General features: G+C 33.4%; 1 protein-coding gene across 1 annotated transcript in view; it reads right to left on the bottom strand.

Annotated features, from left to right (window-relative positions):
* Positions 1-16247, bottom strand: part of COG7 (component of oligomeric golgi complex 7) — a 62697-nt gene that overhangs the window by 30303 nt on the left and 16147 nt on the right. The window contains exons 3-6 of the mRNA XM_051964744.1: positions 12813-12929; positions 11882-12050; positions 4820-4902; positions 3759-3881 (exon numbers count right to left, since the gene is read on the bottom strand). Of these exons, the coding sequence (XP_051820704.1) occupies positions 3759-3881; positions 4820-4902; positions 11882-12050; positions 12813-12929 (492 nt within the window). The remainder of the gene's footprint in view (positions 1-3758; positions 3882-4819; positions 4903-11881; positions 12051-12812; positions 12930-16247) is intronic.

The following is a 16247-nucleotide window of genomic DNA, read 5'->3' as shown; positions in this document are numbered from 1 at the left end:
CCCACTAACATATTCGGTGAAGTTCAACAACAAAAGTTAGTGAATGAAGGACACTAGACACTTTTCCTTGTATGAAATGAAAATTCTGAGAAAATAGTTTCTATCCCACAGCCTGATACAAGACAAAGGAGGCATCATATTAAAAGAAAAAGGATTAAAAAAAAGTATCTAAAAACTATTCCAACCAAAAAAAAAAGAAAGCCTTTTATTTGTATTACATTAATCCATCTGATGATAGATTAAACAGAAAAGGTACGTCTAGCTTGTTTTCATCCTTTATTTAAATAATTGGAGGAAGTAGGTGACCAATTATTGCAAAAGGATCATTAGTTAAAAGATTCAAAGCTGTAAAAAGTACTAATTAACTTTCTTCTGTTCAAGAACTCTTGCTAGATAATATAAAAGGTAATGAATTTTCATTATTATTTCTACTTTCAACCACATAGTACCTTTTCATTTTCAGAATCTTCTAGCATATGGGAAACTGTTAAATTAAAGATAGCTACTCTAGACCAGAAGTATCAACTGTGTGGCTATAGCATTCTCAAGTGCCATGGAACCAAAGTAAGATGTCACTGGAAAATATTTAACAAAATGAATAAAAATACAATAGGACATAGGTAACGACTGAACAACAACAATATTAATATATGATTTTTTAATCCTCATTTCTCCTTGGCTATAATACTTTGAGACTTGTCTCACTTACTTCTTCACCATGCCCCAGGAAGTTCATTCTTGAAATAACCTCACCATCATGTAAGATCTTATCAACCTTCATACTCTACCTCATCATTAACTCTCAGCCTTTCTGGCCATATACTCTAAATTTCCATTTTATGAGAGAGCTCAGTCCAGACATCTCCTTATCTCTTACCTGGATTAACTACTCTAGGATTTCTCTAATTGATTTCTCTATCATGTCCCAGTGTTGGTACCACATCCCCTACCTTTTCAGCTTCCTATTGTGTATCTACCCTCACTATGTAAGTTCTTTGAGGATAAGAACTGTTTGGTTTCTTGGTATTGGTCTTTGTATATGTAGTGTTTACCAAAGTGCCTGAAACATAGTGGTAACTTAATAAAAGCTTATTGCCCTTATTGATTTGATATAATATGCAGCCCACAGGGATCCTTCTTTATAGCCCAGTGGCCTCCATTTCTACTGAAATTTGATACCACTGCTCTGTATCACAGAACAACCAGAAAGTTCTCAAATTCATGAAGATTAAATTCATCAGTATGTTTATAGATGAAAAATAGAGAAACTATACTATATGTCAGCAATATTATTCAATATTGTTTTAAATCATTTAAAATACCTAGACAGTATAAAATACCTAAGTGTATATCTGCCAAACCAAACATGGGAACTATATGAACATAAACATAAAACACTTTTTATACAAGTAAACTCAGATTTAAATAATTGAGGTAATATTTATTGTTAATGGGTAAGTAAAGTCAATATAATTTTTAAAGTGACAATTCTACCTAACCAACCTTTCTATTCAATGTCATCCCAAGTAAATGACAAAAAAATTATTTTACAAATTAGAAAAAATACTACAATTACAAAATTACAACAACAAAAGGTTAGAAACCTTTTGTTCAAGAAACCAGGGGTAAAAGATATAAAAGAAGCAGATTCAACAGTATCAGACCTTAAACTGTAGTATAAGATGAAAGCATTGATGAAGTATAAAAAGAATAATTTTGATTATTTTAAATTAACAGTTTCTTGCATAAATAAAACCTATGCAGCCAAGAATAGAAAGAATGCAGAAAATCTGGGGGAAAATCTTGTAGAGACAGGCTCTCAAATAAGATGTGATAGGGTTGGAATATTGCTGTGGTATAGGAAATGATGAGCTGGTTGATTTAGAAAAACATGGAAAGACTTAAACTTAGGGATGAAAATCTATCCACTTTCAGAGAAACAGATAATAGGAAGAAATAAGCATAGTACAGTCTTACATAAATATGTTTGAATATCTATGTGCATATCTGTGTATGTTCCATATCTATGTATACATATATAAATATCCATGCTTAATTTGTAGCCTTCTTTAGGATGTGGGGGAAAGAGATAAGGAAACAAAGAAAAAGTGCCAAGCAAAGAATAAAAGAAAACCCAACAAAGAAGGAAAGAAAAGCTGGGCAACTTTAAAAACAATGTATAATATTTATGATATAGACTTTTTGAAATGGAAATTTATTATTTTATACTGAATGCTCTCATCGTCTAGTATGTACATGACAATTTTTTTTTCATTTTGAACTTAGTTTAAATTTTTTTAATTTACAAAAAAACCCTAGAATTATAGAGCTATCTAAAGGGACATTTTTTTTTAAATGGAGATGGAAATATACTTCTCTCTGCCTACTTCAGTATTTCTTCCAAATTTTACTGATCTTCAATTGACACAAGGAATGAAACATAGCTTTTTTATATATGCTTTTCTTAAAATCTTATATGACTAGGCACTTATATGAGTAGGAGCTGTTTGAGTTTATTTAAATACAAGCAGAGCTGGTGTTTTTATTCTAGTACTACAGGAAGCAGAAGGGGTGGAGTGGCATAAGTATGAACAGGATTAATTCAGTATCATATCCAAGTGAAAACTGATATGTACCCACAATTTTTTTAACCATATGCAAAAATGCTTTGGTCTAACACAAAGAGAAGTTGGGGACTGGGGAAATATCTTTCAACTTAAGTGAATGGTATTACTGTATACAAATTCTCATTTTAAAAAATAGTTTTTTGTGTGGCACATGCCAATGAATGACTGAACATGAAGAGTGATTCATAACTAATTAGAAAAAATCACCACATTTTAAACAAGCCTTGCAAGTATTACACTAAAGTAAGGTCAGTTTTTCCTCTTATATAACAAGGATATTTGTTGTTCAATTGTTTTTTCAGTCCTGTCTGACTCTTTGTGACCCCATTTGGAGTTTTCTTGGAAGATGTATTAGAATGGTTTGCCATTTCCTTCTCCAGTTTATTTTACAAATAAGGAAACTGAGGCAAACAGAATTATGTGATTTATCTAAGATCACATAGCTAATAAATGTCTGAAGCCAGATTTAAATTCAAGAAGATGACTCCAAGTCCAACACTCTATGGACTGTGCCACTGAGTTGTCTTAAACAAGAACATAATGGCATGTTAAAAGTTTCAAGTAAAGAGAATGGTCATCCTTCATGGACTTTTAAAGCTTTGGGGAAAAGCAATTTTAGATTGTCTTAAGTTGTAATACATGACCCTCAACTCTTTCTTCTCTTCCCTTCCAGAGGTCAAATTCATAATATATTTAGACAAATTTTTCTAATATTTGGGGTACAATGACAATGTGGGAAACTTCCAGACAGCTCCAAGGAAAATGCCACTCCAAGGAAAAGACACAAAACAGTAGTCAAACACTACTTGATTGAGTTCCTTATGCTTTTAGATCAGAAGATAATGACATTCAGGAATTTTACATGTTCCCTAAGTGAACAAAGAACAATACTTGACACATTAGATTCTATTTAAGATACATATAAGAGTGAAAAGAAGACTTTTAATAACAACCAAACAGCATTATAGATGTGAGTTTCTAAATTGATCTTTTAATTCCTTTGGTCATAGTAAATGACTTAACTCTCCAAGCAAACTGACTAATTTCAGATACTTTTTTGGAGATTAAATATAAGGACACCTTTTTTAAGTAACTGTAATTTTATTTTGTTTTCTCTTCATTCTTATTTACCTGCATAGACCATTGGAGTTGACTATGCCAGGCACCAAGCAAGGTGTCATAGAATTCAGTCAGTTGTCGGTCTAAAGGTAGATCACTCTGGCAAAGATCCTGCCAGGATGCCAAAAGCTGTGCCTATAAAGAAGAAGCCAAGGATATTTTAATGGATTAGCTTTTCCCATCTGGCAGAAAAAAATGACTTACCAGTATATGACATTCTATGTAACAATACCACAGAGAAAAAATATTCATGAATGTTTAACAGCATACATATATGCTGTTATATATGTATATAACATATACATAAACATACATATACACACACAATATGATTCCTAAATATTAAAAGCCTTGAAAGCTCCATATCCTAATATTTTAAATACTAATCTTTAAAAGCCACTTGAGAATAGGCTTTAAAGGGATTAAGGTTATGGTCAGCAACTTTCAAATTTTTTTAATATGCAATTTCAATACCAAAATATTTACCAAATTCCAATTATGTTAGGTAATGGACTTTAGGGCAGCAAGTACAATCAAAGCACACAAAAACAAGAAAAAAAACAAACACTTTCAAGTAGATGAAGTGGTCAGATCAAACTATTTTCTCTTTGATATATTAATCCTTTTAGGAATGTTTTTGCCAATATCCCATCATATAAAGACTCAAGACATTTTAAACTGAAGCTATTTTAAAACACAACCAACTGAAAGCCTTGGCCAGGAGCACCCCCTACTGGATAGGAAAATCTAAAGAAAAAAATCCCCAAAAGAGAAAGATTTTGTAACTTCACACAACATATATTTATATAGAACTTTACATTTACAAAGCATCTTACATATTTTGTCCCTTTTAAAACAATAATCTTGTGATGTAATAATGATAACAATATTAATAACAATAACATCTCTATTTTACATATGAGAAAACTGAGGCTCAGTTTAGGTCAAATGACTTACTCACAGACACAAACTAAGATTAGAACTCAGGTCTTGAGGCTCCAATCCATAATTCTTTCCCCTACACCAAAATGTTATAGACATTACATAATCATAGCTATCCAATAATTTCTCACCTTATGGCATTTGAAATAGTAGGCAAGAAGCTGAGGCATCCTATCAATTTCTGTAAAAACTTTCACAAATACTTTGGCCTGATCTGAAATAGCAAAATATAAAGCAAACATGCACAGAAGAGTTACTAGATGTCTTATTACAATTAAAATTCAATATAAAAAGAATTTACCATTTCCTATAAATGTACATATATGTAGATATATAGAGGGAAATTAACATTCTAAAGTTTTCACTCTATTCATGAATAAAGCAATTTAATATAATTCATAAAATTAAGAAGTTGGACTAAATTACTTCTAAAATTCTTCCAGCTCTAAATCTAGACACTTAGGACTCTATTATTATTATTAGCAACAACAGTAATGAAAAGAATAAATATGCAAAAAGCAACTGAAAAACAACTAATTTTTATATAAAGAGAATATACACACTAGCTATAGCTACTATATTAATCAACAAGCATTTATTAAACAACCAATTAAATTCCAGACACTGCTTTCAAAGAGAAATGTTATATTTTATTGGAATAAATTATATCAATTATACCTAAATGAATTACATTGAAAGGTACAATAAACAGACGTTATTACTACCTCCCTAAAAACAATATGTCAATATGCCAACCGAAAACAATATGCTTACTTTCTCATCTCTATAAATTCTCATGAATATAATTTATAGGAGGGGAAAAATCGGAACAGAAATGAGTGCAAGGGATAATGTTGTAAAAAAAATTACCCTGGCATGGATTCTGTCAATATAAAGTTATTATTAAATAAAATTTTAAAAAATGAATATAATTTATACACAAATCAAGGACCTCCTTAATGAAAATATGAGATAAAAGATATGCAGTTTTTCATCATCAATATTCTATAGCAGACAAAGATGCAGGTCTACAGCAGACCTGCATCTTTGTAGTTATATGACTGACTTAAAAAGAACAGAGAAGACAAGATTCAACATATTTAGTGTTGAACATAAAGATTATATAAGATTTCTTGACAGATGAAAGAAAATAGGTAACTTTGTTCAATGATCTTCTGCTTGTGAATAGCAAATAAAGAAGAAAAGATGGAGATATGTAAACCAAAAGTATTTGTCACTGTCACAAAAGACATCCAGAGCAGAATCTCAATAGACGAGGATTCCCAAGAGATGGTGAGATCCTCTACCTCTTGGTAGTAAATGACACTGTGATGATTATATTAAATTCTAGAACATAGTAGAGCCTTCTACATGAGATCCATACTGATTAAAGATTCAACTTAGATGCAAGATGATGAAGAATAAACATTGTCCAAGTTACAAATACACAGTTAAAATGAGACAGTCCAGAAATCTGTTATGAATTTCACTTAGGAGGCTATACAATATTTTAGAACTTAATGCAATGAAAGGATTAGTGAACAAAGGGGCCCAGGACAGAGGCATAGGGTACATCTACAGTTTAGGAAACATTATGCAGATGAGGAATCACTAAAGGGTTCTGAGAAAAAACAATCAGATAGATAGGAAAACAAGCAACATAGAACAGTATCACAAAAACCCAGGGAAAATAAAGTTTTCAGGAAAAGAAGAATTGTAAATATAATAGAAAGTTACAAAAAGATGAGGACTAAGAATAAATCATCAGATTCAGAAATTAGGAAATCATTGTTAATTGTGGAGGGAATTCATTTTTAAATGAAAGAAAAACCAGAATTCAAAGGGCAAAGAAAGCAATAAAAGGAGAGAAGTGAATGTATAAATGCAAACAGCTTTTTCTAGGAATTTGGGAGAAGAGATTGAAGATATTAGCTTGAAAGTACAATGAAATTTAATAAAACCTAATCTTTTTTAAAGAGAAATGGGAATGTTTGTAGGTATTAGAGAAGAACCAATAGATGGGAAGAGGTTAATGTTTAGAAAGGGTGATTGAAAATATAATCTGTAAGCGAAGATGGAGAGAAATGAGATCAAAAACCTATATATAGAGAGGTTTACCTTAGAAAGGAAAAGAGTCACTTCATTATTCAGAGACTGAGTAAAGGAGAATAGACTGTAGAATGATGTAAAGGGTTTTAGAGCCTAAGATTTTGAGATATGAAGATTTTGAAAGAAAGGAAGAAGAGAGAACCCAAAGAGCATTGTTATTATATTTGATCCAAATACAATCTGGAAAAGTTTACAGACTTCAAAAGAAATATTCTCTTTATAATACACACAGTATGGTATAATGTAAAGAGAAAGCAAAGGAAGTCATGGAAACCTGGATTCTAGTTGTAATTTTGATAGTCATCTAAATTTCTATGGTCCTCAGCTTCTTCATCTACAAAATAACAGAGTTACATTAAATAGTCTCTAAGTTTCCTTCCAGCTCTAAAATATTCAGATACTATTCTAGCAAGAACCATTCCTATAGATTCTAGTTGTAGATTCTATATGTCAAGTAGCATACTATGAGACTAAGAAAAAATTATGAATATTGATGATCAGTGGTGACTTGGAAAATTCCATCTCAGGAAATTCAGTTTCTGGTTAAAGTCCTCTTCATTCTGTGAAACTGCCAATATCAACAGAATTTTTTTAAAGTTGTGTTCTACGTATTCTTCTATTCTCAAGAATAATGATCATATTGTAAATATCATTATTCCAAATAGAGCATGCACTCTTAGGTATCTTCACATCTTTTTTTAAAGATGATTCTGACTTATTTCATGCAAGATAAACAAAAAGAGGAAATATGACAGATATTTCCAACTTTCCAACATATTATTAAATTGCTAAAGAACAATGAAAGTATAGCCCTGTGTAAAGCACCACCTGTTGGCATTACTCAGTTCCACGTTGATTCTACTAAATGTTACCTATTTATTAGTCCTTTTAAAATGAATTCAATTGGAAGGGAATATCCTTCACAACACTAAATAGGGGGAAACTTAATTGAACCAGGGATAAGGTGTATCACTGGAAATAAGGTGGAAAACTTTGTGAAAAGGTTTTGTATAAATAAAATCAATGCAGTTAAAATTAGAAAAGAAATAATAACCTAGAGGGGAAGAGAGGGAGAATTTTTTTCTGAGCAAATTTCTCTGATAAAGACCTGATATCCAAAATATATATGGAACTGATTCAAACATATAAGAACAAGAATATTTCTCCAATAGGAAATATATTAATGAGGGCCACTAAACAAGACATAAGGACCACTGTGAACCTATACTGACTTAGAAAATCATAGGTTTGTGTTTTTATTTTTTCTTATTAATATATCAACACATTAAATACATTTTTATCTGAATTGAGGTTATGGACAACTTGCATGCTAAGGTGACCTGTTTTGACAACCCTTCTTTAAAATCACAAAAAATAATAAATATACAAATTAAAATAACTATGAAGCTTCATCTCACGCCTATCAGATAGGCAAATATTTTCCAAAAAGGAAAATGATATCTCTTGGATGTTAAGAACAGAAACCAAATACATAATCTGGTCCTCTCATTCTAGCTCCTCCCTTCTCTCCCAAAGGTTTGCCCATTGCATTTAGGACCAGCAAGAAAAAAAGGAAAGAAGAAGGGTAGAAAGAAAGAAGAAAGGACAAAAGAAGGAAAGGAGAGAGGAAAGGAAAAAATACTATCAATGAAGAATTTTAAAATATGCAAAGTAGGTAGGAAATTCGTTTAAATTAAAATAGGCAAAAAAACAGTTTTTGGAACTAACATGATGACTTTAGTATATACTTTTTAACAAACAAAAAGCAGCTGTACACAAGATTCAGTTTCATGTATACAATAGTCTTTTTCTGTTATTCCTTTTATATGGAAATGTTCCAATTTTTTAGTGTTCCCTAAGCTCATCATGACAAAGGATAAAATCTTTTTTAATTAAGTAAAACTAAGCAAACATTTATTAAGTACTACAAATGCAAAGGACACTGTTAGGTACACTAAAAAAAATAGAGCATCTCTTGCCAAAAGGTAAGAAAAGATAATAGGATGTGGTAGACAAAAAAGAGAAATCTAGACAAAGTGCTCTAGGAAAGTTTGAGGAGAGAGAAATCACTTTCAATTTGAGGCCCAGGGAAGACTTTATGAAACTGGATTTTGAAGGAAGAAAAGAAGTGGGAATGTACTCTGGGTATAGAAAAAGGAAGTCCTAAATGATTCTACTAATGTGATTCTAGAAATAGCTTGGAATCTAGTTTGTAGAATACAGAGTGAGGAAAGCAGTACTGTGAAATAACCCTGGACACAACTTTTAATGCTAAGAGAATTTTGGATGTCCCCTATATATGTAGGAGGCATTGAAGGCTTTTGAGCAGAAAAGTGATGCCATCAGACATGTGCCTTAGCAATATTTTGGGGATAGTTTCAAAAAGATGCTGCATTAGAGAGGAAACAAACTGGAATAAAAAGCCAGTTACAAGACTATTACTAAAGCCTAGCAAGAGCTCATGAGAACCTAAAAGAAAGAGCTGACAGTATCAAAAAAAAAAAAAGATGAAAAGTGTTTAATAAATATTTTCTATTTAATGAGAGGCAATGTAACACCATGCTTAGGGCAGCAGGGTTGGAGTCTGGAAGACAAGGATTCAAATCATACTTCAGATAACTTACTGAGACCCTGAGCAAGTTACTTGGTGCCTCAGTTTCTTCATGTGTCAAATGAAGGTTTTGGGCCTGGTGGCCTCTACTATCCCTTCCAGCTCTAAATCTATGACCTTTTGATCACATAAATAAAAGAATGAATGTTAAATATAGCAGAAATGACTAAACTCAGTACCTGAATGCTTTGGGCAATAAGGAAGAGGGAAGATACTGCCTAGTTGTCCAGAATAAGTGTAGGGGCAAATGTGAAATCAGAGAAAGTGCTCCTGAAATATTGGAAGCCAAGAACTCAAACATCTGGAGAGATTAAAGAGGATTACAAAGAGAAGGTAGTACCTGAACTGATCCAGGAAGGAAAATTAGGGAACTGAAAGGCAAGGAAGAGAAGAATGTGTATTCCAGGCTTCGGAAGCAGCCTGCATATGTGTGTGTGTGTGTGTGTGTGTGTGTGTGTGTGTGTGTGTGTGTGTGTGTATGTTATATATGATGTACCCCAGTAACCAGAGCAATCTCTGCATAGTTAGACAGCATCCCCCACAGTGATTTCATGAGTAGTTTCACTCACCACTCAATACTAAAAGGATTGTGAAAGATAGCACAGTGCAGGGGAAGAAGACTGGCCTTCCAGATAGGCTTAAGGCTCAGCACTGCCATGTGAGCTATGGGCCAGTCACTTCAGTGAAGGGGCTAACATTTGATAAATGATCAAAAGATATGAACTATGCCCAAAGAATCATCATATCTTTTTTTGACCTAATACCACTACTAGGCATGAATACCAAAAGAGATTTTTTTTTTTTTTTAAGATAAAGGATCTAGATGTACAAATATATTTGTAGCAGCTCTCTTCTCAGGACAAAAAAATTAGAAAATAAAGAGATGCTGATCAATTGAGGAATGGCTAAATAAATTGTGGTATGTGATTACTATGGAATTGTTCTATGGGAAATGATGAGTAGTATGCTCTAAGAAAAACATGGAAAGTCCTCCATGAATTCAAGAAAAGTGAAATGATCCACAATTATTCACATACCATCCATGATTCACAGTATGATGAAAAATCCTATCCATACCCAGGGAAAAAACTGATTATGACAATACAGATTGAAGTGTATTTTTTAAATTTTATTTTTCTTGAGGGTTTTTGGGGGGAGGGGGAAGAGGAGAGGAAGAGATCTATGTTTTTCTTTCCCAACATGACTTTTATGGAAATATTTTGCATAACTTTACATTTGCTTTCTTAATGGGGGCTAAGGGTAGAGATAAGGGAAAGAATCTGAAACTCAAAGTTTTAAAAAACAAATGTTAAAAAAAAATTGTATTAAGTGTAATTGAGGAGAGGGAAAAGGACCGACACGTGAAAAAATTTTGTACTGGCAAAGAACTGGAAATTGAATGGATGTCCATCAATTGGAAATGGCTGATTAAATTATGGCATATGAATGTAATGGAATGTTATTGTTCGATATGAAATGATGGGCAAGCTGATTTCAGAAAAGGCTGGCCAGTTCCAATGATCTTGTGATAGAGAGAGCCATCTAAACCCAGAGAGAGCACTGTGTGGGCTATTTTCATTTTTTTTTTGTTGTTGTTTTTTCATTTTGTTTTCTTTCTCATTTTTTCCCTTTATGATATGATTTTTCTTGTACAGCATGATAATTGTGGGAAAATGTACAGAAGAATTGCACATGTTTAATATATATTGGATTACTTGCCACCTAGGAGAGGGAGTAGGGGGAAAGGAGGGAGAAAAAACATTTGGAACACAAGGTTTTGCAAGGGTGAATGTTAAAAACTATCTAGGCAAGTTTTGAAAATAAAAAGCTTTATAAAATTAAAAAAAAAAAAAGAAAGAAAGAAAAGTCTGGAAAGATTTGCTAAGTAGTGAATAGAACAAGAAAACATTGCATACAATAACAAGATGATGTGATGATTAACTGTGTGGACTTGGCTCTTTTCAACAATGATGTGATTCAAGGTAATTTCAACAGACTTGTCAAGCAAAGTGCCATTCACATCCAGGAGAAAACCATAGAAGTTAAATGTGGAACAAAGCATATTATTTTCACCTTTTTTTGTTGTTGTTTGTTTGCTTGGGTTTTTTTTTTTTCTTTCTCATGTATTTTTCCCTTTGATCTGATTTTTATTGCACAGCATGATGAACATGGAAATATGTTTAGAAGTACATGTGTAACCTATAATGGATTGCTTGCTATCTGGGAGAGAGGAAGGGGGAAAGAGAGGAAGAAAAATTATTACAGGGTTTTGTAAAGATGAATGCTAAAAACTATTTTTGCAAGTATTTGGAAAAATAAAATACTATAAAAGAAAAAAATGTTTTAAATCTAGTTTTAAAAACCATTATCCTGATTCAGATTGACAACATTCTCAATAAGGATCAGGCAGGTAGGCACAATGTCTTCTCTTTGGGGAGAAATGGACATAGAAACAGAAAAGACTTGCACTCACCTACAGACTGAGAATTGAATGCAGCCACTATTTGTGGACTGGCCATGGCCTCAAGCCTGTTCTTCAGTGCCTCGAGGTGCACACATTTATCTGAGTAATCTGGTGTATCTACAAGCATGGTCAAACTGTTCTGCATACTGGTTAATTTAGCGGAAATCACAGCCACATCCTTCAACAAAATCAGATGGGATATTCATTAATAAAAACTTATGTTCTCCAAAGTTATGAATTTCAAGCTACGTAACTACATTCAAATCAAAGAAGTAAGCAATGTCTATAAAATACGTAAACATTCTACACAAATAATAAAGAAGATATATGACTTACCTGACTGCGTCCAAAAAAGAAAGAAAAAAATAGTCCCAGGGGTAAATGTGAATATGTTTTAAAATCATAGTAAATAGTGCCTAACTTTATCAATAGTTAATATTATCATTATATCACATGTTACATATTGGCTACATACAAGGCACTGTGCTCAGTGTCACAAATCTTAAAGCAAATTCATAAAGCAGTTCCAAACCTCTCCTCTCTTATATGCATATAATAAAGAATTAAATTATATATGCTGCTTCTAGGTATTAAAATTAAGCTTCACCTACACTAATCATGGAATAGGCAGTGATGTGGGAAGAGACTGAAAGCAGGATGACTCCAGCTTGCTCCTTCTAAAAAGTTTTTATTTGGACTTCCCCAAGAAAACGTATGTCCAATGTCAAGACAGTAAGGAAAGAGGGGGAAGTAGAATTACCCCATACAGTTACAAATTTTCCTTTTCCTATGTTTCCACATACCCCTATAATCCACTAACTGGGATTATTAAGCTTTGATAGTCCCATTCTTTTCCATTTGATTTCCCCAGATTTCTTATCTCTCTAGGTTCAGTTTTTCCCTACAATATTTCAAATAACCTCTCCCACAAATAACTTACTTGTGTTTTAAATGTTTCTTCAATATCTGCACTCAAAGTGCTCCACTTATCTGCTTCTTGAAGAGATTCTGCAGCAAGTTGCATTCTGGATTTCACTTGGTCAATCTCCACCAGTACCTAAAACAGAAAAAATAGAAAGTAAACTAAAGAAAGTGACTTGGTATATAAACTCCTTTAGATCAGGGACTATTTCATATTTGTCCACTGTAACAAAGTAACAAAGCTCTTTGGGCTTCATTTTTTTCACTTGTAAATTAGATGTTCTTTCCCTGAGTCCAAAAGGGAACTAAGACTAATGAGTAGATGTAGAAAAATGGCCAATATAAGGTCTATGTTAGGAAAAACTTTCTACCTATAATAGGTGGGCAGAGGTTGAGTGAGCTGCCCCAGAAGAGAGTGGACTCCTCTGCTTCAGAAGCCTTTGCATGAAGGCCATACATCCACTGGTCAAGAAGTTTATCAGGGCTTCCTATTTCAAGCATGGGCCTTTGAAATAACAGACATAAAGCAGCTGGCAAATCCAAAGAGGCCATATAAACAGATACCATTCCACAACTTCAAAAAAAAATGTTCAGGGATCAAATGTAACAACTCCCCTTAAAGAGCTTAGAAAGCTCTTTATAGTTGACAACATGTTTGCTCATGAACCAATGGAGGCTTTTTCAAGTAGGGCAAATGTTACCTCCATTTTTCATAGACAAGGAAACTGAGACATAATGTTAAAAGACTTGCTCAAATAACTGTATGGAAATGTATACATATATTGTATTTAACATGTATTGGTCTATCTGCCATCTAGGAGAGAGGGTGGGGGGAAGAAGGGGAAAAATTGGAACAAAAGGTATTGCAGTTGTCAATGCTGAAAAATTATCCATGCATATATCTTGTAAATAAAAAGCTATTAAAAAAAAAAAAAAAAAAAGACTTGCTCATCATTATATAGCAAGTGTCGGAACCAGGACTTAAATCTAAGTTTCTCTGACTCAAAGTTCAGAGCTTTTTATTATACTACACTGGAATGATAAGAAAGAATGTCTCTTGAGACTGAGTTAATTATAGGTTTTCTCACATCAATCTCCCTTTCTAGCATCTGACAATTCTAAAACCAAAAGTTACTACTAAGAGCAGCCTTTTTTCATATATGACAAAGTTCAGCCAAAGTCAGAATATTCCAAGAAACAAAAACCTAAGGAGAAAACGTACAATTTATCAGAATTACAATAAAGAAAAGTTTAAAAGAATGAAACAAATGAAATAATTCTTTCAATCCAATAAACATGGTAAATAAGGAGAATCTTACATTCTTCAAAATAAAAAACCTACAATAGATTCCTATTTCAAAAAAGAATCATAGAATCTTATAGTTAGGAGACAATTTAACAATTTTTTGATCCAAGCTCTCCAGAAAATGTAGGAATTCCTTTCATAATACCAATGACAAAAATTTTTTAAGTTAAAATTTTTAAAAATCATGCAGCATCTGCCAGATCATATAAAGCTTTAAATGAAAAAGGACTCTGCATTTATCCAAGAAGCAATAAAAAGCTACTGAAGACTTGGGAAGCAAGAGGATTGATATCCTTAGATCTATATTTTAGGAATATCTATTTGAAAGCTCGGTGGAAAATGGATCACAGAGGAGAGAAACTGAAGAAGTCAAACCAGGACTCTATTGTAATAGATTAGGCAAGAAGTGTTAAAGGTGTGAATGAGGACAGAGGCTGAAAAAGTGAATGAATGCATTTATTAAAAAATTTTTGAAGAGTACCAATGACATCACACGGTTATGTCTTGTCTTAAGCATGAAATGGATTTAAGTGAGGCAGAGCTGCACAAAGTCATCAACCTCACTCCCTTCCAGAATCATCAAAGTTCAGTGATGAACCAAAAGTCAATATGACTGATGACAGCCCAGAATGTCAGGGATGACCTTGGGTCTTTGATGTCTAACCAAGTTTTAAGTATGCACCTGTTTCAAGCACCTTTGTGGCCATTGCTCTCATCCACTCATTTCACTGGAGGAAATCCTTCACATGCTTGAGGTAGCATAGCCCTAACCCAACAGATGTGAGGCCTGTCAGTTACCCTCAACCTGATTTAGCCTGTCTATACTGACATTTTTAATCAGGGTATAAGAGTGTATTTAGGGTATAACCCTAAATGCATGTGCATGCTACAAGCATCTTGGAGCCACATCTGGCTGAAGACCAAAGTTGGATGAGCAGCCCTGAAAAGGGTTCACCAAGCCATTATATCAGAGATGCTAGTCTTCCCTAGACATCCTATGTACCTTATTAAATACTTACTATGTGCTGAGTACTGGTGAAACAAAATAAAAATCCATGACAGTTCCCCCTCTCAAGGAACTCAAATTCTAAAGGAAAAACAACATATAAGAGAAGTTTTGGTCAAGTGAAATGGAAAAGTCCCATCTTCCTTAGTATGAAGGATAAAACAAATGGCACTGCATTTTTTTTCATTACTTTTCCCTTGAAAAATCATATCTGTATGTGATGGTGAATCATCTTACAGTGGCAAAGCCTTTGGTGGCAAGAAGATTCTCTTCTGTGTCTTCAATAACTGTTGTTGCTTAGGAGCTAAAGATCTCAGCATCTGCAGAAGCAGTTGCCATAAACTCTCCCCACATGAGTTGTTTCCCAGGATGATAACAGTGAGGGATGGAAGTAGGATCAGAATTCTGGAGGCAGTGTTGTTCCTGGGGCTGTTGGGTTTACCTTTCCAATAATGGCAATTTGTCATCAGAGGTGGTGGTGATAGCAATGAAGATGAGCTCCATACTTCAAAGTGATTTTCCCCTTGAAGTGACATGAATGGCTGAGAGGTCCAGGCTGGAAGCAAAGACTGGGTTTGTGGGAAACTGGAACTTCCAAGGCCCTTGGGTTCAGTGTTCTGGGATGACTCCATTGAGGTCTAAGAAAAGATGGTGGTCAAGATGGTGGCAGGTTTGACCCACCTGGGATATGTTACCTCCCGTCTCTGCTTCAGTGACACAAAAGATGATATGGGGTAAAATTGACAAGCTTTAGAAACTTAATGGAGATGGGAGAGTCAAGGGTTCATGGGGATTCTGAGGCTGTAAACCTGGGAGACTTTAAGAACAGTAGTACCATCCACAAAAAAATAGAGAAGTTTGGAAGAGAAACAGATTTGGAAAAAACATAATGAGTTCTATATTATACATTCGGAGTTTAAGATATCTATAATACCTAGATACAGGTAGAATCTTCTAGCAATCAATTTATAATATAGCACTGGAGTTCAGGAGAGAAAGATGAGGACTAGATATAAAGATCTGATAATTATCTACAAAAATGATATCTGAACACAATGGAGTAGATAAGATCACTAAGAACAAAGACAAGAGAAGAAACTTCAGGACAAATATTTATGGTGACAACACTTATGAGTGGTAAG

The sequence above is a fragment of the Antechinus flavipes genome, chromosome 1 (genome assembly GCF_016432865.1).
Source record: "Antechinus flavipes isolate AdamAnt ecotype Samford, QLD, Australia chromosome 1, AdamAnt_v2, whole genome shotgun sequence".
Taxonomy (NCBI): domain Eukaryota; kingdom Metazoa; phylum Chordata; class Mammalia; order Dasyuromorphia; family Dasyuridae; genus Antechinus; species Antechinus flavipes.
Note: the sequence above shows the minus strand (reverse complement) of the source record. Positions and strands in the feature narration are given on the sequence as shown.